The 25,645-nt window shown below is 34.2% G+C and overlaps 1 protein-coding gene across 1 annotated transcript; it reads left to right on the top strand.

The window, feature by feature from the left end:
• Positions 1-7,256: 7,256 nt before the first annotated feature.
• Positions 7,257-25,199, top strand: LOC113779947 (protein ENHANCED DISEASE RESISTANCE 2). The gene is made up of 23 exons (XM_027325745.1): positions 7,257-7,401; positions 7,709-8,273; positions 8,549-8,623; positions 10,241-10,294; positions 12,871-12,936; positions 13,198-13,301; positions 13,968-14,035; positions 14,121-14,237; positions 14,380-14,420; positions 14,516-14,616; positions 16,652-16,747; positions 18,253-18,317; positions 18,412-18,483; positions 18,624-18,779; positions 19,455-19,687; positions 19,773-19,812; positions 19,915-20,069; positions 20,155-20,256; positions 22,267-22,311; positions 22,391-22,531; positions 23,183-23,278; positions 23,434-23,535; positions 24,704-25,199. Exons 2-23 carry the CDS (start codon positions 8,136-8,138, stop codon positions 24,824-24,826), a joined length of 2,190 nt encoding a protein of 729 aa, XP_027181546.1. The 5' UTR covers positions 7,257-7,401; positions 7,709-8,135; the 3' UTR covers positions 24,827-25,199.
• Positions 25,200-25,645: the final 446 nt, after the last annotated feature.

Below are 25,645 nucleotides of genomic sequence, written 5' to 3'. Positions count from 1 at the left end.
CGTCATATATATATTTTAATTTTTAAGGGAACTTGGTTGGTTCAAGTTTGAATAACAATTAATTAATATGGTGGTCTAGCTCGTTTATTGACTCCTCCCTTCTGTTGTTGAATTCAACTACTTATTTTACTATCCATTAATTCGAGTAACTGACAAAGCAAACTACCCAAAAAAAAAAGCCATAACTTTATAAATTGTTTAATTTCTATAAGGTCGTACTATGTAAAGAATTTAAGCGTTAAAAATGCAGCAAAGATTTGCATTGAAAGCTGACTAGCTCAAACAACCATATTGTGACTGGATGAAGACGCATTTAAACTCTTCTTTTTTCCCAAACTTGAAAGGTCTTGAATGGTTGGGAACTTTGGATTAATGATCTTTCTCTGAGAAAGTTTGGTTAGGGATTACCTCATAATAAGTATTCATTAAATCGAGGTCCCGACATAGCTCATAATTAATTAGGTAGAAGACAAAGTATAATTGGTCATACTCTCAATCTAGACTGTCTTAATCAAGATAAAGAATTCGATTTTTTGTTTTGGAGCTTTCTATTCTGTGATCTTTTTTTTTGCACTACACCAAATACTTCCAATGTAGATTGTTCTAATCGAGATAAATGATTTGATTTTGAATGGTATTTTCTATCCCTTTTTAAGGATTGTTTTGTGTGCATTAAGAGCATTTGATAAAATGTGAGTCCAATATTTGTCTAAAGGTTAAGGCCCTTTAATTACAACTTACAACCAATTATGCAAGGCGTAAATTTATCTTTGCTAGGTGATTTGCACTAGGCTGTTCACGAATCGAGCCACTCGTGATCGGATACAAGCTTGACTCGAGTTCAATTAATATCGAGTTCGAGTTCAAAAATATTAAACTCTGCTCGCGAGCTCGGTTATATATATATATATATATTTATTATTTTAATAGTAAAATTACATATATATCTCTAATATTTTATTATTTGTTAAAAAAATTATTCTTTTATTCTTTTTAAAAATAAAAATAATTTTTTTTAAAAAATAAAATAATTATATAATTTTTTTTTATTTTTAAGCTCGAACTTGACATTTTGAGCTCGTCGAGCTTCATAAAATTAACTGGAGGCTCGGCTCGATTAGACCAAAACTCGACTCGGCTTGAAAAGTTGGAATTTTTAAAAAAAATTTATGTAAATTTAAACTTTTGTCCTCGTAAAAAATTATAAATATTCAAGTTATATATCTAAATTTTAGTTGAATTAGAGTTTGTCCCCTCAAAGGAAATTTTTTGGTTCCACCTATAGTTGGAAGGGCTTTCCAATTTGCAGCTCTCTACAAGATGAATTCCCACTTTTAAGTCTGTTTCCACAATGAATTTGATGTACCAGAAGTCCCAAGATAGCATGAGTCCTACCAGATATTTGCTGCACTGTTGCTTCTATGTTTGCTGCAAAACTTGCTGACCATTTTGCCCAACTCATCTCTTTAGGAGACCACATGCACCTACAACCAGAGTAAATTTGCTTCTTTTTTTTTTTTTTGTTTGTTGGCCGAAAAATCAATGCCGACAATAATTTATTTGCATCAAAAGACTCTCAATTTATACGGTTGTAATGAAGATCAAGAATTTGGTTTTATTTTTTTAAAGAATATTTTCTATGACGTTAGAGTACAAGATAAATAGTGAACCCCAACCTAGTACGTGGAAGAGTTTCAAAAGAGCTCTCCGTGGCCACTGGACCCAAACCCAATGGTTGGTGTGCTTCCTTTTTCTAATGTGCCTAGCATGTCTCCTAAATCATGGAGTCAACATCAACTGCCAAACCAATATGCCTCTTGGTGGAGTCAAACTCCACTATCACCAGAAAATGGAAAACGATATAACATTCGAGTGATTGCAATTTTTTGGAGTTGATATATATATGGAGTAAAAAAGTAATTGAAAAATGTGTTCACGAAAAATGTAGAGATTTTTTTTGGTGAAAAATCCCTTTCTAAACAAGCCCTAAATTATCAACACCCTTTTTTTCGTATTTTTTAGATTTATTGACAATTTTTCAGATCTATATCTGTTAAATTGCGGATATGTAATTTCTAGTGTATGTTTAGCCTATTATTAAGACAATGATATAAATCAAATCGTGTTGGACGATTTCTAAAAATTCACTAATGAAATTTTTATATATAAAATGAAAGCAAATTAAGTGATAAAAATAAAGAAAAAAATGCACCATTTCATAACCGCCTCTTATTTTTCCTCTCTTCCGGGGACAAAACTAATTCTAGCAAGCACCCACCCATTGACGTTTCACTTTCACTAGTACTGTTAGAAAGTTAGATACACGAAAACAAGAAGTCACCTGGATTCGAAAATCCAACTTTGGGAGGCTTAGGGCCCTAAGGGGGTCATTGTCCTTGATTTTCCCTAGCCTTAATTTCAAAATTCAAGTCTCATAAATAAATAAATCATTCCGAGGACCAGTTCATTGCATGAGATATCACTATCACAATGAAGTACGAATAGTTATGCGGTCCACTTCGCTCGTAGTATGCTCTCTTCAACTTGCAAATTGTTGTGACGTTTAATTGTTGCCTTAATGTGCAATTAAAGGGGAAGAAAAATCGTCATGATTGCCATGTTGTTATATTTTATTATAAACTTTTCTTTTGATAAATGGTAGTTGACAAATATTCGTCACTACATAGATTCAAGTGCCACCATTAAAAAACACTAAGAAAAAAGAACAGGAAAAAGATTGAGATTTTGTAATGGATATCCATTGGACGTGTTACTTGCCTTAGTGCACTTAATTTGCATTAAAATTATCATATAAAATGCTTTTTGTATATGAAATTAATTTTTAGAAACATTCAAACATGAGACGTCTCTTAATGAGTTAGACACTCGCTAGACAAACTCCTAATATTACGTAATTAATTAAGCTAGATAAATTGAAATAATAAATAGGATATATACTACTTAGAAATACAAGAAATATTTGATATATTTTGAGAGCTTTTATAGAAATATAAAACTGTAGAACTTTTTTTTAGACGTGACTTATTTAATACAAAAAAATAATCGAAAGATGTGTATCTGGTTCCAATCCAAATATAATCGCCATATAATTACTAAAAAACAATTGACCTATTTCACAGCTAATTACGATTTTGATAATTGAGAGTAGATCCATCAAAGAAAAGCTACAGGCTCCATTTGGGTTGGCCATTTTTTTAAAAATAAGTTTTTCAAATACAATGCTATAGTAATACACAATAACTCAAAAAATATCTCATCCATACAATATATCAAATAATTCAAAAAAAAATTTATGGTAAAAATTTTTCATATACACTGCTACAATAAAATTTTTTAAAAAAAATTATCAAAAACAACTAATCCAGACGGAGCAACAAATTATTTAGGACCAATTTCAATCATTTCCTTGGAATCTTCTATCAAAATAAGTTAAATTCCTTTGACAAAAATATGATACACTTTGAAGAATAAAAGCTGGCACGTAAAGCAAGCACCCTCCCTAGTCCCACATGAGACTAGATCCCCGCACCCCCCGATCTTTCTGTCCAACACCGCGTTATTTTATTCCTTCCTTGTCTTTGAAAAGTGATGAAAGAAATTTCATACCAAAAAAGAATAAGAACAATTTTTTTTTTGACTGCAAAAATGTCAAATACATTGCCTTAATTTCCCATAAAATCGAATTATAAACTTCATGTTTTTGACTTGTGAGATTATTAAAATATGCACCTTAAATCGTCAAAAGAGACGACTCTTTGAAAAGGTCTTTTTGTTTGAAAGAGTTTCACACTATTGCTTGCAAATCCCATTTGACGTCAAATATGAAATAACCGAATAATGCGTCAAAGCCACCATAAGACTTTTTCCCTTATGAAAGTAGCCGGCAATATTCCAAATTCCAGCTATTCTTTTATTCGCCTGCCACGGGGTCCTAAATTCCCGGGATTGTCTCTATAATGACGTGGCAACTTTTTACTGCGTCATCTAGAATCTCCTTTCTGTCCATTACCGCCTTAGTAACTTCCTTTTACTGTGGCTTGGCTTACCAGCTGGCTGCCCAATGGAGCATCGAATTTTTCAAAAAATAATTTTTAAAATATTATTAAAATTTTTTAAAAATACTCTGAAAAATAGTCTAAATTTTGTTTAATATTTAAAAAATATTCTAAAATATATTCTAAAACTTTTTTACTCTTAAATATTTCAAAATATTTTCTAAAATATACTATCAAAACTCTGCTACAGTAAAATTTTTCAAAAACACCCTAAAAAATAGCTAATCCAAATGGATCCAAAGGTTTTTCAATTATAGAAAAATGCTAAAATTGTTCCTTATACTTTTTCATAAATCTTTTTGAAGTTGATATGTACCTTTTTTTTTTTTGGCAATTAGGGTTTAGGATATGATCTTGTATATGAAATTCCACTCATAACACTTTTGATATTCAAGTCATTGAGTCTGTCTAGATTGAGGATTATTTGGGATTTTTTTTTTTAAAAATACTGTAACATTTTTTATGATATAATATCCATAAGATAAGAAAAGTTATTGAAAAATTAAAAAAAAATAATTGACAGACTTGATGTAATAGAAAAATTTTCTCCAAATAATTCTCAATCCAGAATACACTCAATGTATTTTTCAGTTTAATAATGATGGCTACATTTGTTTTACTACTAGATTAGGCCAATGTATCAGAGGTAAATGATTGTTAATATCAGATTTTTATGATTTAAAAAATATTTCATAAAGGAAATTGATATTTATCTGACCTCACAACACCACCATAACATATTTATTTATGTGGATTTGACATTGTTCCTAATCTAGAATTGCACATTTCTTTTAAATGCTGTTTAATTCACATGTCAAGTTTTAATATGGAACCTCTGCAAATGGATTTAATAGGCATTCATTAGTCCACATGCCATTCAAATTCACATTTCCAGATTTATTGTCCTTTCTTTTTTTGAATCATTCTTCCAATTTAGCCTGGAGCTTTATTTGTGAGTCCCCATTTAAAACCCATTGGACAATACAGTCCAATATCTTTAGGAGAGGTAAATTAGTCCAAACTTTGTTGTCCTACGTTTTAGTGACCTGTCTCCCATGTTATTTTATCCCATAAAAAAACAAGGGATTAATTTGGTTATATGGAATGTATGATTCCATACATAGAATACAACTAAGCAGGGAATGAAACAAAAGATTCTTATACTTTTCAACTAATCGTAGATCCATTACATTTAAACTAAACATTTTTGTACATTTCAGAATTGCTCTAAAACCTACTCAAACTTTTGACTAATCATTTTTAAGAATTGTACTTCAATTTTTAAAAAAATTGTAAAATTTCTAATGCATATCACAAGCCCTATAGGTTTATGCATATAAAATTCATAAGGTGATCAGAATTTAATTGATTAATGTCTCATAAACAAGGGATAGAGTTAAAGTTGGTATTCATCTATTATTATGCTTGAAAATTATAGAAATTTTATTTGTATTTTTAGTTGCGTAAATTTCAAACACATTCATTTTATTAGTGTATGAATATAAAATCGTAATTTGGGCGAATTCACATCTTTGCGCTGAACTTTTGACCCATACTTTAAAAAGAAAGCATAATAAGTGCACGTATAATATTTTTTGGGTACCCGTCTTATATTTCACTAACTATGATCTAAGTTAGTTTCGACTTAATCATTGGGTTGGTCCAGTAGTCAAAGGAGGACTCTTAGAATTCTCCTTGTTATTACAAGTAGGATCGAAATTTTGCCTTGAACAAGATTGATAGGATCGTTTGAATTGTAGGATTTTACGATTCTGATACAATCTTACTATTTTTAAAACATTAGGTAATAATTTTAATAGTTTTACCATATCTTTGTGTAAAAAACTTGAATTGAGTGCTATTTGTTGCAAACTAGATTCAAATGCTTTTAAATCCATGGAAATAACTCACTCCAATTCCAAACCTACAAAATTCTATGAATCATTAAATTTGAGTCATATGTTTCACTAGAGTGGAGAGATGATTTTTGATATGGGTTATCACTTAGGGCTAGTGTTTGGTGTGTTTATTGTGATAAATTAATATTTAGAAATGAATTAATTACTTTTGCTATGTCTAAGTGGTAGGCTTAAATTTGTAACTCAAATACATGTATTTTTAGCATAAATTTCTATTCTCAAAATTTTCTTTAATTATTTGCTTATTGTATACCCATCTTTTAGTCAATTAAAATATATTTGAATTATTTTGTTGTATACATATAATATTTAATTATCCTGTTGTATAAACAATGACGTAATAATAGATCAATGAATCATAGTTAACTAAATGTATGGTGTTTAACTATTTTATTAATAACTAGATAGATGATTTATACACATATAAAGTCAACTTTTCGAAGTAAATTGTCCCGTCCTATTTGGATTTAGAACCAGAAAGAAGAAGTTGTTTAGTTTAATTAAAATAGATCTTAAATATTTTAGACGTAGTCCCGAATTTTTATATAATTTTCAAACTGTACCAAATACTTTATATAACACAATTTTAACCTTAGTTAACAATATCATTGTATTGATTGCGCATGAATTACATTATTTGTTACCATATATGAATTGCAAACTTAAAAATCATAAATATGACAATTTTTTTATGGCAACTTATGATCTGATCCTGCAAACAAAAAAAATGAAATAATCTTACGCACGATCCCGATCTTGAAAATCTTGCTCAACACAAGACAATAGGTGTGACTCCCAAAACACGTTTTTTTTTTACTGACATTTTTTTTAAATCTATATTGCACTTATCTCTAGACCACATGGAAGTATTTAAGTACATTTATGGCATTATGTGCTTTAATACTAAACCACATGGGATGGGAGCACAGTACATAAGTGCTCTCTATCTCACAAACTCAAAAGCTGTTGCTTTAAGTCTCATTTCATTATCATCATAAATCTAAATCGGAAAAATGCATTTATCTTTCTAATTGATATATATATATATATATATATATATATATTTACTTTCTCCTTTCCTGAAAGGCTGGTGGAATGGATTTTTCTGGACAAAAGGCAAAAGTAAAAGTCCGATGGATTAAAAAGAGAAGAATATTCAAGATCTACGATCGCTTTTCTGCTACGTGCTGGCACTCAATCGGTAGCCCCTTTATTGGATCGGTGCACAAAACTGTTTGTACTGGATAACTCCCCTGTATTTTAAAACTCTCATAGTCAATTTCTTTGATAATCCCACGGTATCTCTCCCTCTCTCTCTTCTCTCTCTCATGAGCAGCACTTTTGAAGTCGCCGGCCAAATTCTTCTCTTCTCTGCTCCTCGCCGGTGACGGCAGATCACGGGACGGGTCGGCTCCTCCCTTCCTTCGCTTCTCTACGAACTCCAAATTTGCATTCAATACTATACACTATAAAATTCATTTTCTTTATTCAATTCTATTTTACTGTGATTTATTTTATTGTATTCGCACGCGTACTTTAACATGCAAATTGCCTCTCTCTCTCTCTTTATTGCTAATGTATAATGGAGAAAAATTTACACGCAGTGGTTTAAAGTATAAACTAGTTCTCTTGCTTTTTTTTTTTTTAAATTTCTTTTGTGCATTTTTTTGGTTAATTGAATTGTTTGAGAATTTCAAATTTTGTTGAATGCAGATCTTAATTGTTCGAAACGATCGTCAAATTGATCGGCGATCATCTCACCGGAGAGTTCTGGAAGAGTTGTTTACATTTTCCAGCAGTTAATTCTTTAGTTTTTGCATTGAAGAGAGTCGTTTTTTCTTTTTGGAATTTTGAGAAGATCAGTTTATATTTATGAATCTTGGACTAGATGAAATATAATGATGATTGATCGAGTCACATAAATTTGGTTGAGAGTTAGCGGAAGTGAAGATTCCTCTACTGTAGCTTCCCGCAGTTCTCTCGGTGTGTGTGTGTGTGTGTGTTTTCTTTCTTCTTTTGGTTGTTTTGCAAATTTTGGTGAGTGGGAGCTGAGCATAAAATTAGCTGATTCAATTGATAAACGAAGGAAACAGAAAAGAACAAGAGAGGGGGAACATACGAATTGTGAGGTTGAGTAGGGATGTCAAAGGTGGTGTACGAGGGTTGGATGGTGCGGTATGGGAGGAGGAAGATAGGAAGATCCTTTATTCATATGCGGTATTTTGTCCTCGAGCATCGGTTGCTTGCCTATTACAAGAAGAAACCACAGGACAATGTGGTAAAAGCTCTGAACTGCATATTTGCATTTTCTAATTTGTAATTAACAATGCTATACATTAATTTTTGAATGCTTGATTTTTTTAGAGCTAGTTAATTTGAATTGTTGAACATTTTTAAATTGATTTGTTTTGTAAATGTGTAAACTGCTTGTTTCCTGTGCTTTACTAGATGATGTAGGCTGAAGGCTCTTCAGTTTGCTGTTTGAAAATTTTGATCACTGCTTATGAAATGCTGCAAGTGAAAAAGTTGATACTTGAGTTTTGTTATGAATAGGTTCCACTCAAGACTCTCCTTATAGATGGAAATTGTAGGGTGGAAGATCGGGGCTTGAAGACTCACCATGGACATGTGAGTTGCACATATTTTCTTCTGTTTTGTTTGTTAATTTCCAGTAGTAGCTTTGTTTGAAAAATAGAGTATAGAATAAGCAAGTTTGCATCCATGTGTCCAAGTTATATCATAGCATCCCTGCATCACAATTGGCTGTTGCAACTATTTTGTAGTGATTGAATCCTGCAATATTTTATTTTTAATGAGGTCTGAAAGATGCAAAGACAATTTTCTTAACTAAGCACTGTGCCTCAAAGGTGGACTGTGAGCTGTTTATTTATTTTTATTTTCTTATTTTCTATATCTTGTATGTGTGGATATTCAGACCAATAGTCAGAGTCCTAGCACTGTGCCTGGAACAGATCATGCAAAAAAAGAAAAAGATAAAAATTACTCATTCTATATGATCATAAAGGTAGCTTTAAGAAGATGATAGAAGAGAACTATTGATTTAATGGTTTGAGCTTTCAGCAAATAATTTTTAGATGCTCTAGTTATCAGGAATGATTTGGTTATAGGTTAGTTTAAGGTTTCCTATTACTGGATTATGTATCCTTTCCATGCAGACAGAGTATGCTGTCTTTTTGTATTGAGCATAACGCTACCTAAGCCATAATTTGAAATTAGAGGTAGAGAAAGAGAAAAGAATAGGAGGAAGGTTACAGATAACATGCAAAAAAAGTGTAATTTAAAAGATGTTACCCAAGCCATAATTTGAGTTGAAAGAGATTCATGTAGTTTACACTAATTCTTGGTAAAATTGGATAGGTCGCTCAACTTTATTGAATTTGGATCAGAATTATTAATGAAGCATGGTGCAGTATGTATTAATCTTGGTCCCATGGGTTGGAAATCTTGGACTACCTTGGTTTATTAGTTGTGATACTTGACATACGTGTCTTAATTTTTCTGCAGATTCTGACCATGTCTTGTTGCAATTAATCAGAAAAGACAAGTTGAATCAAAATGTGTTCCAATTTCAGTGTCAATAGAGTACTTGGAATGGTTGTATCCATTATTGATATGTCTGGAGGCCCATATGTTGGTCCGTAATATGAAGACCACCACCAGAAATCCACCAATATTCAAGCCTAATTAGATAAAATCTGGAAAGTCATTGCACAAAGAATTTTCTCCTTGGTCAATGGACTAGGATACATAGCATGCAATTTCCCTGCACTTAGAGCTTCCAACTGTGGGCTCTTTATGTAACGTTGAAACTTGAAGGATTGAATTTTTAGAACTGTCCCTTCTTAGCTTTTGGATTAATCCATGATATTTTGCTGTTCAATTGATTTGGCATGTTCATTGATGTTTGACTGCCTATGTTTACTTCAATGTTGAAGCTTCTGTTGTTCTATATTTCCATGCAATCTAAGCTTGATCCCTCCATTCCTTCTCCCTTGTCTATCAAAAGGAGGAAGATTATATCATACATGTACACTGATCAAAGCTGGCATGTAAAAAGTGGCCAAATAATAGAATGTGTATGCTGTCCAAACTGAGCAATTTAGCTCGGTGCTAGAAGCAATTAGAACATAATTTTATGTTAAGAGTATACCTTCTGGGCATAAAACATCACTTCATGTTTTCTTTTGATGGTTGTATATCTTATGGCCTTCTTTGTCTTTGCAGATGGTTTATGTGTTGTCTGTCTACAACAAGAAAGAGAAGTACCATAGACTGACGGTGAGTTTTATTTTTAGTTGTTATATGTGTTACTCATTCTTTATTAAATTACTCAAAATGCCATATTAACATGAAAGCTGATGGAATAAAAATTCTGTTGATGCTTGAACTCATTGGTGAACCTAGAATTCAGAAGATGAACTAATGAGATACGGGGAAGATTATGCGATAGTGTAGCAAAGTAAGTTTTTAAGAAATAGGAGGCAAGATTGATGGAAAGGAAGTTGAAAATGCTGTTCAAACCAGTTAATGCTTGCATTAATCTTGGGGTAAGGCAGATATCATGAAACTTTAACAGTATAAGTGTGATGAAAAATGTAAATGTTTTTTTTGGGGTATTCCTCTAAAATTTTTATTGACGCAAAGGATGATAATTCATATATACTTGTACCGGGATGGAAGTATATAGATGTTTGGTGTTGGCAAAGATCTTTGGCTTATGATTTCACAGAATGTACTTGATTGCTGCAAATGTGGAAGTAATGGCAGTAGTGGTGATTGAGGTAGGATTCTACTGCACTGTGAAACACCATGATTTATCTTATATTGGCTATCTGGTTACTGTTTGAACCATTTAGAACAGCTTTGTTATGTAATTCTGGCAAGTTTGGCTCAAGGATTGCGAGTTGGTGGTTGGAATATTTTAGGGTTTCGGTTCATATGGTTAGGTTAATCTTAGAGTGAAAATTATTGAGAACCAAGTCTTATACTAGTTGTTTATGAAACCTGTTCGAACTTCCTCTGGAATCTTCTATCAACAGGCTAGGCATGAGCTGTGACCGATTATGATGATTCCTAGAAAAGATGCTTGGGCTTGCAGGTGGATACTGTGATACTGTGGTACATTAGCATAATTGTCTCATGTCAGCTACTTGGGGGATCTGTTACAAATCAGACTTTTCAATCATATACTTTGACGTATTGGTTTAAGTGTTTGGTTCACCTAATTTAGGTTGATAAATGCTGTTGAGTTTGGTTTTACACATCAGAATTTAGTCTTTTTCTGAACGGAGAGTGCAAGACTTAAAAGGCTTATAATTATTATTCACATGCTTCTAAAGACCAAGGTCATTAAACATGGATATAGGCAGATATAGAATGTTTTCATATGGAAAGCCTGCAGTGGAACAGGCTAATGGTAATGTTGAGGAGAAGAGCTTGAGTCAGGAGTGTGAGACCAAGTATACTGGCAAAGATTCTAATCTAAAAGCTGAAAAGTTAAAAATGGGGTATTTGTTTTGTAACTTCAGTAATAGCTGAAATTTTATTGAAGACAGATTATGTGGTATCTTTGATTTGCTTCCTGGATTTTTCTGAGTGAACCTTTTAGAAGCTCTAAAAGTAATGTTTGTCATGGTGGACAGTCATTTGCCTACTAGAAAAGGAGGGTAAAGGCTGGGGTATTGTGACTATTGTCAAAGAATGGAAATTGATTTCAGAAGTGAAAGAGAGTGCAACTATAAAAGAATGGCCCAAGTGCAGGCTATAGATTTGCTATTTATATGCAGAAGAGTTTCAGCAATGTAACAGAATATGTCTCTGCAAGAGCAGTAGAAACTTCCCTCAAAGGAAGGAATCCATCACCTCTATCCGTCTTTTTGCTTATCACAGTAAAGTGAAGACATATAGAAACTGATCTGCATAGCTTAGAATGTGATTGAGCTCTTTCTGGAGAGTTTAGAAATGCGGCTGACAAGGTATTTGCTGAATTGTGTAACCTGAGCACTTCTTGAAGCACTTGGAGATGGATTTATTTTATTAATTAGAATGATGAAGAGATGACGAACAGATTGAATTGAATGGTTGGATGAGGTTTGAGTTGCTGTAACCTTTAGGGTGGGAGGGGGTTGTAATTTTGTTTATCCATATAGTCTGAGGAGTCTTTCTTGTTTGATGAAGAAAGTTGTCCTAGTTTTGATTGTAGAAACAGGAGATGAACATTTTTGAATTATGGAAAAGTATTATCTGATCAGTGAATGGCACATAAAAGATGTTTCTTTTGATAGTGAGTTTCATCAAACAACGATTTTAATAAACAAAGACAATTTCAGGGACATGGCCCTGTATCATAAGGTATTTATGGGGAGAGAGTTTCAGTTTGGAATTGCCCAGGTGAATTTCATTCACTCCTGATAGTACTGTCTCCGCAAGAGATTTAGCATTTTGTTATCTGACATTGGAAATTGGGCATGGAAAAGAGGTCTAAATCTTCAAAGGATGAAAACCCCAAACCCTCAGCTGATTTTGTATTAAAGTATAATAAGTCTGAGATGTCCACTGCAACATTTCCTGCTTGAGAGGATTTTTGAAGAGATGATTGTAGGCGGGACTTGGGAATCCAGTGGGAAGATGAAGGCAGTGGAGACTCTTGGATTATACTGTGTCCGCAAACATCAAAAAATAATATGCCTTTGACACTTTTTGTTTTAGGGCATAGTTTTAGCTTTCTTTTTTTACTATCTTCTTAATTGCAGCACTATAATGATTTAAGCGCCAGCTTTTGGTGCTTCTCGCCTTTTCAGCATCACCACTCTTACCTATATGCTGATTCATGTTAACCATGTGTATTCTTCCAGATGGCAGCTTTCAACATTCAGGAAGCTCTTATTTGGAAAGAAAAGATTGAATCTGTTATCGATCAGGTTGATTTCTTATCTGTTAACTTTTCCTTCCATAAATTCCTACTATTGGATTTCTGTGGTGTTACAGATACAAAATGCATGACCACATTTTGAAAAGTGCCTAGTATTTGATGTCTAAAACTTGGTGGTTATTTATTGTTTGTCTATTTGTTGAAATCTTTGAGGGCGATGATTTATTTTACATAATGGCATATACCATATACTATGTTGTGCTTTTTGCTTGGATGTACATAGAACTGATTATGAACTGATAAATTGCAGCATCAAGAGTCACAAGCTGTTAATGGTAATAAGTACCAGTCTTTTGAATACAAATCTGGAATGGATAATGGGAGGAAATCCTCATCATCTGATCATGAAAGTCAGTAAGTATTACATTCACTTTATTTGTACCCACTTTGTGAAATGCTGTGTTAGTAGTGGTGAAACTTTAGTTTTGAGGAATGATGCAATTTTTATCATTGCTCAACTTTGATATTTCTACCTTCGTTGATTCTGTTCTTCAGGCATATTTTAATGGTTTAAACTGAGCAGAACATTTTTGGGAAAAACGCTTCTCTGAGGTGTCCTCAACTAATTTGGGCTTTTGCTTTTTGCTTATCTTATGCTGACAAAAAAAAAAAAAAGATTCTGAGAAGCAACCTTAAGGTGCTCTTGGAAACAGCTTTTAGCTTTTTAAAACATTTAACGCAAATACATTCTTCCAATTCTGCAAGCGATGGCTAATGAGCCTAAAAAATCCAGAAGTTTCGCAGAATTTTTAGTTGATTTGGGTTACATCCTCCCCTTAGAATGTGGCTTTACAGAATAAGAGCAAACAAGGTGGTGAGGAGGTTAAGTGGAGACATAAAGTAACTTTACTAGTAGCAGTAGTGCAATACGTATCTTCTGTATTTTAAAACTATTCATCGGTGGTGTTATTCTTGTTCAAATGCTGGTTATGCTTCTGTTCAGTGTAGTCAGGTCCTTAATTTATTCTGAACTTTCAATTTAAGGTTGTTTTTGTACATACTAATTTCTAATCAATTCAGGTTCAGTGCTGCCGAGGATGAAGATGATAGCCGTCATAGTTTAATGCGGAGAACAACCATGGGAAATGGTTTTTTTTCCTTGATTTCCATTTTTGTAATGGCTTCATTTCTTTTCTTATGTAACTGAATTTTCACTTTCCTTTTGATGGGCAGGTCCTCCTGAATCTGTATTTGATTGGACAAAGGAATTAGATACAGACTTGGCAAATCAAAGCACGAACAATCAGGCATTTTCTAGAAAGCACTGGCGCCTGCTCCAATGCCAAAATGGTGGGTTAGTTTGCTAGGCTTGAATTGTTTTTTCTTTATGTAAGTGGAGCAATACTAGTTTTATTTGAAGCTTAGCTTAGGATGTGAAAGAAGTTGAAATTTGATGAGGTGCATAACCTCTTCATTATGTGGATGACTGCAGGACTTCGCATCTTTGAGGAGCTTATTGAAGTAGATTTTCTTGTACGTTTTTGCATACTGCTAAAAAGATTTGTCTTATGTGTTGAAACTTGAATGTTTGAGGAAAAATCCTCAACTCAAAAGCCCTGTTTCTGTAGCCAAAGAGCTGTAGTAGAGCAATGAAGGCTGTTGGAGTTGTGGAAGCTACATGTGAAGAAATATTTGAGCTTGTAATGAGCATGGATGCAACGCGTTTTGAGTAAGTGCTATTTCTTGTGGACCTGCATTAAGCACTATTCCGGTACTTTTTCTTGCAATTTGGCATGGTTCTTTTAGTGGCTAATGTAGATTTAACCTTATTGCCTCTCCCACAGCTACCAAGTTATTTATTTAGAAGGATATGCTGTTATAGTTCTGCATCACTTGGACTTGGTTTGTTTTCTGTTGTTGATCATATTCCATGTATAGCAGTGGAGTCCTTGCACGTGTATGTATGTGGCTTGCTTTTCATCTTCTCGATGCCCATGTATGTACTTTTTAAGCTCCTGCCGATGGATCATGGTGCCTCCATGATTTGGAATTATTGCATTTAGATGTCCCTCCCAGTGTTGAATGTTATAAATTGGCAACCATATGATTCTGTACTGTAGAGCCACCATATTTTTCCTATTATTAGGAATACGCTCCACTAGTCTCTAAACATTACAAGTTAACTACAGACTGACAGGTATTGTAGCAGTAAAAGGATGAGGATAGATTTGAAGTATTTGTCGAACCTATTGTCTGGAGAAAATTAAGATACCTGTGAAACTAAAGAAAGGGAAGCCTTGGAAAGAGAATTGAAAGATATAGCGATGGGATATATCTCTGTTTATTTATCAACTGTTTAACATTAATGTCAGCGCATGTTTGATGAGATTAGAGAACGCTATAAACCATATGGGTGACATGATTACTAAAGATAGAAATAGATTGTGACCTGGCGAACAAATTTTGTTAGGGATGAAAGAATGTTTTATGCACCCAGGTAGAGGGTAATCGAGTTGAGCTTGAGTTTCACCATGCTTTAGCTCAAACTTGACTCCTGATAGCTTTGCTAGCTCGAGCTTGACTTGACACTTACTTGAGCTCGACCTCAAGCTTGAGTTGAGCATCCAAATATCATGTTTTAAGTCCAGAAAAATATAAAATTCTGAAGTTAAAAAAAAAAAGACAAATTTCAAAGCCAGAAAAAACAAAAGATTCAACACCTGATAGGATGGATATATTTTCTAATCAAATTTCAAAACAAAATCTAAAACACTTTACATTACCTTTTAAGATTAGTGGAAAATTAAAATATCCCCACAGCTTGGTCCCCGTTGCAAAGCTCCAAATCATCAGATGGATGAGAGAAAGATGAGTTCAAGGCCCTTTGTAAACCAAAACTATGATCTCATACAATTTTCAAAAACGAAAATGCTGATTAAAGAAATATGGTAGTACCCATCAATCTGCTAGAACTGAGGTTATTAAAATTAACAATCATGCAGGTTGTCACTTTCTACGTTGGACTTTGATTATGAACCAAATAAAATATGTATACCACCAACGACCAAAAAATTGGGGAGAGAGTGATTAAGAAGAAAAAGACAGAGGGATGGGGGCAAGGGAGAGGATGCAGAGGCGGAGAGAGAGATGACTGAGAGGATTTGGGAGTAGTGGGCAGCTGGAAACAAAGTGAGAGAGAAGAGAATGGGATGTTTGGAGGTATACCTAGGGTATATTACGAAGGGTTTACAAGTAATTTCACAAATGTTATAAAAATTAAATGCATATTCATAAAATCTCGATAAGGCTTGCGAGCACTCGAGCTTATCAATTTGGAGCTCGAGCTCAACCCAACTTCTTAGTCAAGCGCCTCAAACTTGAGCTTGAGCTCAATCTTTTATTGAGTTGAACACCTTGCTACTCGCAAGTAGCTCGGTTCGCTTACACCCCTACGCCAAGGTAAATGGGAATGAGGTTTGATATTGTTGAAACTAATATTCTGTTTCTTCTTTTTTCCTTATGGGAAAGTGTTTGATGTGTGGATGGGAAGCATGATTTACTTGAAATTGCATAAAGTTTGAGGCCGATGATTGACCAGTTTATGGAAGACCCATTTTTTACCTGATATCCAGCTACATATTTGTGGACTCTGTACATGGCATTTTGGTACTGATTTGGCGTTAATGCTTAATCATATGATAATGAGGCATTGTGGTGTTTCAATTTATTGATAATGCTTTGTCATGTCTTGATGATTTTTGCAGGTGGGATTGTACTTTCCAGTATGGTAGCTTAGTAGAGGAGGTAGATGGACATACAGCAATACTGTATCACAGGCTTCAGTTAGACTGGTTATCTATGTAATATATTGTTCCAGATATGAACTTGCTCCTCTAACATCGTCTTGAGTATTGTTTTATTTCAATTAAATTGGGTCTAACTTGATGTCAAAGTTTGAAATTGGTGCTTAATTGCAGAGCTAATTAATAGTTTTAAATTTGAGCTGTTTTTGCATGCAAAGGTTGGCTTTTATGTTGCATTGTGGATTTAGGCTTATTTTATAACCTGATCTTTGTACGAGGCACTTTGGCGTGTGCACAAACCTAAGCATGCTTATAGTCGTGCCAAAAAGGATGTTCTTTTTCCTCCTGCTATCTCACTTTCTAAAAACTTTATCCTCAACCCCTTGGACTTTACTCCTGGCCCCCCTCTTTTTTGTCATTTCTGGCCTTTAAAATGTATTTTTCAGAACTGGAAACTGCAAATTCTGAGTTGAGCTTGATATGCTGGTTTGTATACTGCGATAGTGAGTTTGTCAAAAAACTGGAAATTCTAGCATTTTGTCCCATCGAGCCTGAAGGTTGACTCATTGTAAATAACAAAAGAAAATATACATGAGAGGTAATAATGATGGAAATTTAACTGTAATGTTGGACATAAAACTGTAACCCACTGCTGTCTGTTGTCTTATTATGGTGTCTTTGATTCAAGTTAGTTTTATAAGGGTTGTAATTGTCATAAGCATGCCCCTTGTTTTTTCCAAAATGATCTTTCCTCCCCTTCTGAGTTTCTGGCTAAGAAAGTCCTTCGACTAGGTCGTCCATATATGCAATTCATCAGTTCTTTTAGGATTATAACCCAATTGCTACTGATATTGGCAAGTTTTTGCAGCATCAGTGGTATTTTTTTTTTTTGGGGGGGGGGGGGTTTACATACCTTAAGTAATGATGGCAAAATTTGCAAAATTAAGCTTCTGTAACTCTTACCAGAAGAAAACTATATGTAAAGTAGAGATGGTATTTCGAATAAAACAGGAAAAGAGCTAGATTTGATCACATTTGAACAAGTTAAATCAGGGGGTGAACTTGGATTTAAGAACATTCTTGTTGTTGGGAATGAGAATTTGTAGTAGTAAGACATGACATGTGTTACAAAAGAAATATCTGTAAAATGTAGATAAATTATGTATAATCAACATTTCATAAAATATTGATATTTTTTCATTATGGGAAATGTCCATTTTGGACATGGAACAATATTAATCACGAAAAATTTAATCTAAATCAAGGTTCTTTTCTAATAATAAAATATGTGGAGTTGATACTTCATAAAATGAAGATAGTAAGTCCTTATCAGAAATGTTCATTTTGGAAATGGAACAGTGTTGACAATTGAAAATTTTATTCAGGATAAAAGCTGAATAGCATATAGAACATCATTATAGGGGCACGGAATTCATTATATTTGGTGAAGGACTGTGAACTAATTATTCTTTTGTGTCCCTTCAATTTTTCTTTTTTGCTACACTTACATGATTAGACAAGAAATTCTTGACATTAATTTCACCGCTGGATTTCAACTGCAGGTTAGTATGGCCTCGTGACCTTTGTTATGTGCGCTATTGGCGTCGAAATGATGATGGGAGCTATGGTAACAGTTTACAGGATGCTTTTTTGTTTTGTTGGGGGGGGGGGGGGTTCTAATTTTCCTTTCCCAAACCAACCACCTTTTCGGTTCTGTGCAGTTGTATTATTTCAATCAAGGCAGCACGAGAATTGTGGCCCGCAGCCAGGATTTGTTCGAGCTCATATAGAGAGTAAATTTTATCTCCTGCTTTGGTTTTATATGGCATGAAATAACATAATCTGTTGAGGGCTATATGGTACTGAATAACTTAAGCGATTAATCTATTTAATATGTATCATGAAAAGTCTTCAATGTTCCTTATCTACGCAGGTGGAGGGTTTAACATCTCCCCTATGAAACCTCATCATGGAAGGCCCAGAACACAGGTGCAGCATCTTATGCAAATTGATCTGAAAGGCTGGGGAGTGAATTACATTTCATCTTTTCAGCAGCATTGTCTGCTTCAAATGTTAAATAGTGTTGCTGGTAAGCTCCTGTGGAAGGGTCCCGCTTATTTGGAAGTGTCATTAGGGCTCTGTTGATGTCTCTAGTCACTGTGTTCAGTGTTTCTAATTTCGTTGAGCTTTAGTACACCAGACTTGTGCTTTTCTGTTTCTTTTCATGCTCAGCCACTCTGAAACTTGTATAGAAAAGTTGGATACAACTTTAGTTGCATGTTCATCTATACTTGAAATTGCAGTTCTGGTGATAAACAATTTGTGTTGTGTGGATATACATTTCTAGTCATACTTTTGAGTTCACAGCTATTCTGGATTCTTATAATGGTTTCTATCTGGACATTTCTTGTGTTAATTGCATAAATTGAAGTACCTTCACAATCTTAAGTTTCTACTTCTTTATTATACCTGTTTGTATACTGATTACATGTAAAGTTAGTGAAGTAGCTCAGCTAACTCTTTATGTGGTCATTCTTCTTGCTTGTCATTTTTTTCCTTGTCTTTTCATCTTGATGTCATATTTTCATCATTTCGAGTGAAATGGTGTGTGTACATGAAAGTGCCCAATTTGAAGGGTGTGTAGCTACTTATGCATGATACACTGTGTTATCTGATTATTTCTTGGTCAGCCTTCTGTGCTGGAGTTTTAAGTAGTTGGATTGTATCTTGTCTCTTATATTGGGTAGTTTCCTGTTTACTCCAGGACTGCGTGAATATTTTTCGCAAAGTGATGAAAGGGCAGCTGCACCAAGGATCCCAGTCATGGTTAACATGACATCAGCTTCTGTTTCCTCAAAGAAGAGCGAAAAGCTCTATGGTTCTTCTGTACATAAACGAAGTATGTCTTTAGATCAAATAACTTCTTCGAATAAGAATGTGTCAATGATGGATGACTATTCTGATGAGGATGAAGATTTTCAGGTGCCTGATCAAGAGGTATAAATTTATTTTTTTTAACACTAGATATATCTGTTTTGTTTTTCTTTTATCTTTCTCTAAGTCATGTATGGACAATTTGCAGGTGTTGCCACCCAGTCTTGACAGTGAAGCGAAGAAATCTGGTAACTGATTTTAAGTTTTTATTGTATTACTCTGTCTTTTAGATCCTTCAACTTTCCAAAAAATGGTTAACAGACACTAAATTTTCTTTTAATGATTTGAAGCTTCTGAAGAAGAACCAGCAGACAGTATTGATTTGTCCATTTTCTCGGGTAACCTCCGGCGTGATGACCATGAAAAAGCTCGTCACTGCTGGAATATATCTGATGGAAACAATTTCAGAGTTCGTAGTAGGACTTTTTGCTATGATAAGTCAAAGGTTTGTAATTTGTTGCTTTTTGTAAATTGTTATCATTAAAATCTGTCATGGGTTGCACTAAAATCCATCTTGGACATATTTAAAGATTCCAGCTGGAAAACATCTTATGGACCTTGTTGCTGTTGATTGGTTCAAAGATTCAAAGCGAATGGACCATGTAGCGAGGCGGCCTGGATGCGCAGCACAAGTAAGATTTCTGTAAAATATTCTGCATCTTTGTTTGAATTTTCTTTCCTTAATTAGTTATGTCATTAGTAATATTCATGAATGTGAAGCAAATAGCTTACACCTATATTGGCTGTCTGATACATATAGGATGCATTTAATCGAACTTCATCTCTTGGGTCAACTCTTTGCCTATTATTTGGAAGTTATACAATTTTTACAAGCTTATGCTTGTGAGAACTGTATTTTCTCATTGCTTATTGGTACGGGTTTTATCTGGTACATATTTGAGCTACCTGCTTGTTCCTACAATTGCCGCTTGTAGTCTGCTTTTCTTGTTCCCCTCTGTCTTCATTATTAATCACTCAGAGTCGGCTACAATACACCACAATCATGCTAATCACTAGATTTACATGTGATCTCATTTGCATCATCTTTTTGAATCAATGCCATGGTCATACTGACTATTTTTTGTCCTTTTGGACTCTGCATTAATGCTTTGTTATTGCATCATCAAGAGGAACAACTGTCACAGAAGTTAAGTGTATGACATGAATTTGTTTTATCTTGTTAGTAGGAATCTTGTGTTAGCAACAAACAGTATCCTAGTTTTATCTTGTGCAATCAGCAACAAAGAGTATCCTTTTATCTTGTGCAATCCTGAGAGTTTTATGAAACTGGTCAGCCTAGGTTCTCAGAGGCTTCTAGCTTTTCAATTTGCTTGGCAATTCTCGCTATCCTGGGTGCAAGGTGTAGTTGAGCTTTATACTGATGCTACAGATGGTCAGTGGAATCATTTCAATGCCTATGCTAAGAATGTGGCTTGTTAACCTAATTTAACAGTCCTCTGAACCATGATCATATTCTGAACCCTTTAAAGCTAAAAAATATTCAGTATATTATTCCTGAAGTCTTACAAGTGCATGAAGGAATTTAGAACTGAGAACTTGCAAGGAGCTTTCTTTCATAAAACTGGTGCAATTGATTCATGGCCATGCTGCTGGAAATTCGAGATGAATTTTGGTTATCTGATATATGCTGGCTGTGTTCTCCGTTGCCCAAGATCATCTGATTTTAGGTTTTCCAAGCTGAAAGTTATTTTCTGGTTTTTTATTTGCTGTGGACTCATTTTGAGCTATAAAAGCTAGTCACAGAAGCAACTCTGAAAGGTGCTTTAAAATCAGCTTTAACTTTTTTAACTCTCTGAGAATGTGGTACCCTTCCAATTTTGTAAACATCGTCTTTGAAGAATGTTTTTGGGAAGCGGAATAAAGTTTGCAATTGTCCTATCAAAATGGTTATGCAACATGAAGAGGCACATTCTACGGTATTCGCCACATCTGAAGTTCATGATTACAGGAACTTTCAAGTGCTGATGAAGAGTCGAGTATCAAATCCATTTTTAGGAATTTGGGGAAAGGAAATATGTTTTCTAGGTCCAATATGTCTTCAGAGATTAATAAATTCAAATTATGAAAATACTCTTGCTTGAGTTTCCTGTTTGAATTAACTACAGTTTTGATGCTTGTATCAGTCAAAGTTCCCAGACATTCATGTTCAAAAGCAAGGCTTTTAATTTATGGGTACATCTGTATGTCTTTCAGAAAAGCTTTAGTTGTTTAGCTTGTATGTATAACAGTTGTACTAGGCAGGGCTTGTGAAGTTTCTTTATCAAAGCAAACCATTATTATGACAAACATAAAAGATAACATGGGTGGGGACTGTACTGGTGGCCTGGTCATCTGAGTCTTCTTTATAGGACCTTCCTAAGACACTAAGAATTTAGTATAGTGATTGTTTTCTATATAAGAGCTAACTGTCTGTGGCCCTGAATGCAACTGAAGTGCTGCTAATGTTGTCAAGGCCTCCGAGTTGCCAAAAACCTCTAAACTGGCCAAGTTCATTAAAAACAAAGAATTGAATCATGTCATTGATTAAGAAATTAATAATGGTTTTCATATTTTTCCCCTAGTCTCTTAGGCATTGATTTTCATGTGTTTTAGTTTTTGATGTCTTTTTACTCTCTTTGTAGGTTGCCTCTGAGAAAGGACTATTCTCTTTGGTGATAAATGTACAAGTAAGTTGGGTAGCCAAATTCAACTTTTCTGTTGAATATCTTTATATTCATTGTCGGCATAAATTTTGTCTCCTTAAAGGTACCTGGATCAACACACTACAGCATGGTATTCTATTATGTGACAAAGAAATTAATACCTGGTTCTCTTCTGCAACGTTTTGTTGATGGGGATGATGAGTTCCGAAACAGCAGACTGAAGCTTATCCCTTCTGTGCCGAAGGTTCTCTCTCTCTCTCTCTCTTTCTCTCTCCAGGCAACCTGAAATGTTCATGCGTCCCAAGCTTCTGTATTTGTAAATATGACAGTTTGAAAGTTGTCTTGATGTTCTTGCACTGTTGCTTGTGTAAAATCATGCTTGTTGGAATATGGTCGATTGATTTTTTGTCTCTATTGGTTTTGATAACATTCTAAGTTGCAAAACGTCAGTATATAATTGCTGGCACTCATCTTGGTGTGTGGCATCATAATTTGTTACATTCTAAGTTGCAATATGTCAGTATATAATTGCTGGCACTCATGTTGGTGTGTGGCATCATAATTTGCATTTCTGAGTGTTATGTACAGGACTATTACAGTAACTTGTCATGTCACTATAAACACACCACTTATTCATGTTGACCTACTGAATTGTGTCTTCCATGTCCTTGCATTGTTACAAATAGCTATGCTGTTTGATCTTAAGTGTGATGTCCCTCTTACCTCTCTCTCTGTAACTTAAATTGGTTCTCTGGTTTTGCAATAAGCTACAGAACTAGGCATGGTGTTGGAAGCCTAAAGGATGACATAGTAATGTTTACCTTGAAATGACTTTTGCTTGGTATTTTCAGTTTACTTACCTTTCCCTTGCTCATGAATAATTCCCCACTTCTAGGGCTCATGGATTGTGCGTCAAAGTGTTGGAAGCACCCCATGTTTATTAGGGAAGGCTGTTGATTGCAACTATGTTCGTGGCAATAACTACGTAGAAGTAAGCATCAGTTAGCCTCTCTCTCTCTCTCTCTCTCATATGTCTGTGCGTGCATGTGTGAGTATGTATATAAATATAAGCACACTTCATTCTGTTAATTTTCTAGGCTTAGCAGACAGGATACAACCATTATGGTGTGGCTTACATTTGTGCAGATTGATGTTGATATTGGTTCATCAACTGTTGCAAATGGAGTTTTGGGACTTGTGGTTGGCGTAATGACATCATTAGTTGTTGACATGGCTTTTCTAGTACAGGTATCCTATTTAATGAGAGTGCTTTTTCTTTCTGCTTAGTTGAAGTTTTGTGTGTGTGTGTGTGGTCAATAATGTTGTTCAGTTCCAAAAGTGGATCACCATATGAAAGTTTACTCTTTCTCTATCAAGATTTTTATTTGTATACAGGTATTTCTGCCTTTAATATCCCCCAAAAATTATTAAAAGTATTTTGCTGAAACAAATTAATGTAATAACATATTGTTTGGTCGTTGAAATTAAGATTGAAATGGAGGACGATTATGGTCGTAGTATTAGTAGCTGTGTAAGGGGGTCAGATTGTGGTTTGATTAGCATTTAAATTGTTTCCCGTGGCACAAAAAGGTTGCAAGTGCCTATCCTTGTATCCTATCTACGTTTGAAGAATATAGAGATGTCTAAGGCAGGGCTGTTAGCGAATCGCATTTAGACAAATCATAATTGAGTTGTGTCAGAAGAACCTGAACCCTAAGAACAACCCATTTGAGTTTCAATTTTGTTATGTGATTACCTATAAACCAACATAGTTTTTTTTTTTTTGTGCAACGAAGTAGTAGTTAAAAAAATCTATCTGATTTCTTGGATCTAAATAGTATACTTACAAGTTACGTTAGAAGTCAACTGGGTGTATAATATGACTGTCATCTCATTTTATGCTCTTGATCTTGTAGAACGTGCTCCTTGCTTTTCATACATTGTCTCAATTGTATCTTTAAATATAGTATACTTCGAATTAGAAGATTAATTCAATATCAACACAACATCCAGAATGGTCCACTAATATATAATAGTTCTTTGATTATATAGGAAGAGCCACATATCATGCTTACATGCTAGACATTTAACAAAATAATTAGTCTTTTGAAACGTAATTTGCATAATCAATTGGATAGGAATATCTTTGTTTTGGAAACGAGGAAGGTTTTCATGCCCAATTTAAAAAAATTGAGTACCGAGTACTCGACAAAACTAAAATTTGGTATTTCCGATTCTTGTTTACTTTGAAATCACCAGCATCATGATTAGTGGAAATTTCTGTTATTGGCACCGGCAGGTATGACTTGAATTTCCTTCACTAGGGTCGCTGGTGCACACTAAATATGAAAGTAATATCACATTATTGTTTGCTTTTTCGACCAATGAAATGGATTTTGTGTAAATGGTGGCGCAGGCGAATTCCGCGGAAGAGTTACCAGAGCGGCTTATAGGTGCTGTTCGAGTTTCGCATATAGAATTATCGGCAGCTGTTGTACCAAAGCTAGATCCAGATCCATCAGATTTGCCCAAATCATGACCTTTGCAACTTTTACAAAATCATTGATCGGTTATAATCTCATGCATGCTGGCCATTTCTATTGATCAATTTCTTCATGCCTGACATATCTTGAATTTTCAGGATTTTCATCTATTTCTTCCATTAAAGGTTGTCGTGTCTTCAACATCCTTTTATCTTTTCTCTAATTAAATGAGTCTTTAGGGTAGCAAGATTGTATCAATATTCTTTTTTCGTTGCGATGTAATCTTTGCATCACTTGTAGCTCTTGTTGCATATTGGACGAATGAGAAATTCTTACAGTGATTTTTTGGATATGTTCCCGGGATCATCCATTGGACAGGTATTGTTTTACCAGACTACTCAATAAGAAATTGTGGGAAATTTGAAACAACGAAATGAAACATTAGCACTAGTACATGAATGCTTTTAAACGTTATGGGTTTTTGGATACAATGTTACATATATATATATATATATATATATATATATATTGTATTTGACATCTGCACTCACTCTCGTTATGTATTAGGGGAGACCTGTCCCATCGTTTAATATTTACTAATAACTAGTGAATTATGGACTCTTATTGATATTCTATAAAAGTATGTAACCTCCAGAAAATGTACTTCGGAAGTTGTTTTCGGGAAGCATGCTGGTAGTTACGGATCTTTTAATTTGGAAATGGAATCCTGAATTTGGGGGCCTTACAACATGCAATAAAGTTGTCCATGAAACCTTTTAGGGTCTCTAATTAGGAATGATATTAGGGTAGCTGTAATAAATTGATCTAGTTTCTACTAATTTTATTTATTTTTTTAGTTGCTTTCGTCCTAAACC

This window comes from Coffea eugenioides, chromosome 8 (genome assembly GCF_003713205.1).
Source record: "Coffea eugenioides isolate CCC68of chromosome 8, Ceug_1.0, whole genome shotgun sequence".
Classification (NCBI taxonomy): Eukaryota; Viridiplantae; Streptophyta; class Magnoliopsida; order Gentianales; family Rubiaceae; genus Coffea; species Coffea eugenioides.
Note: the sequence above shows the minus strand (reverse complement) of the source record. Positions and strands in the feature narration are given on the sequence as shown.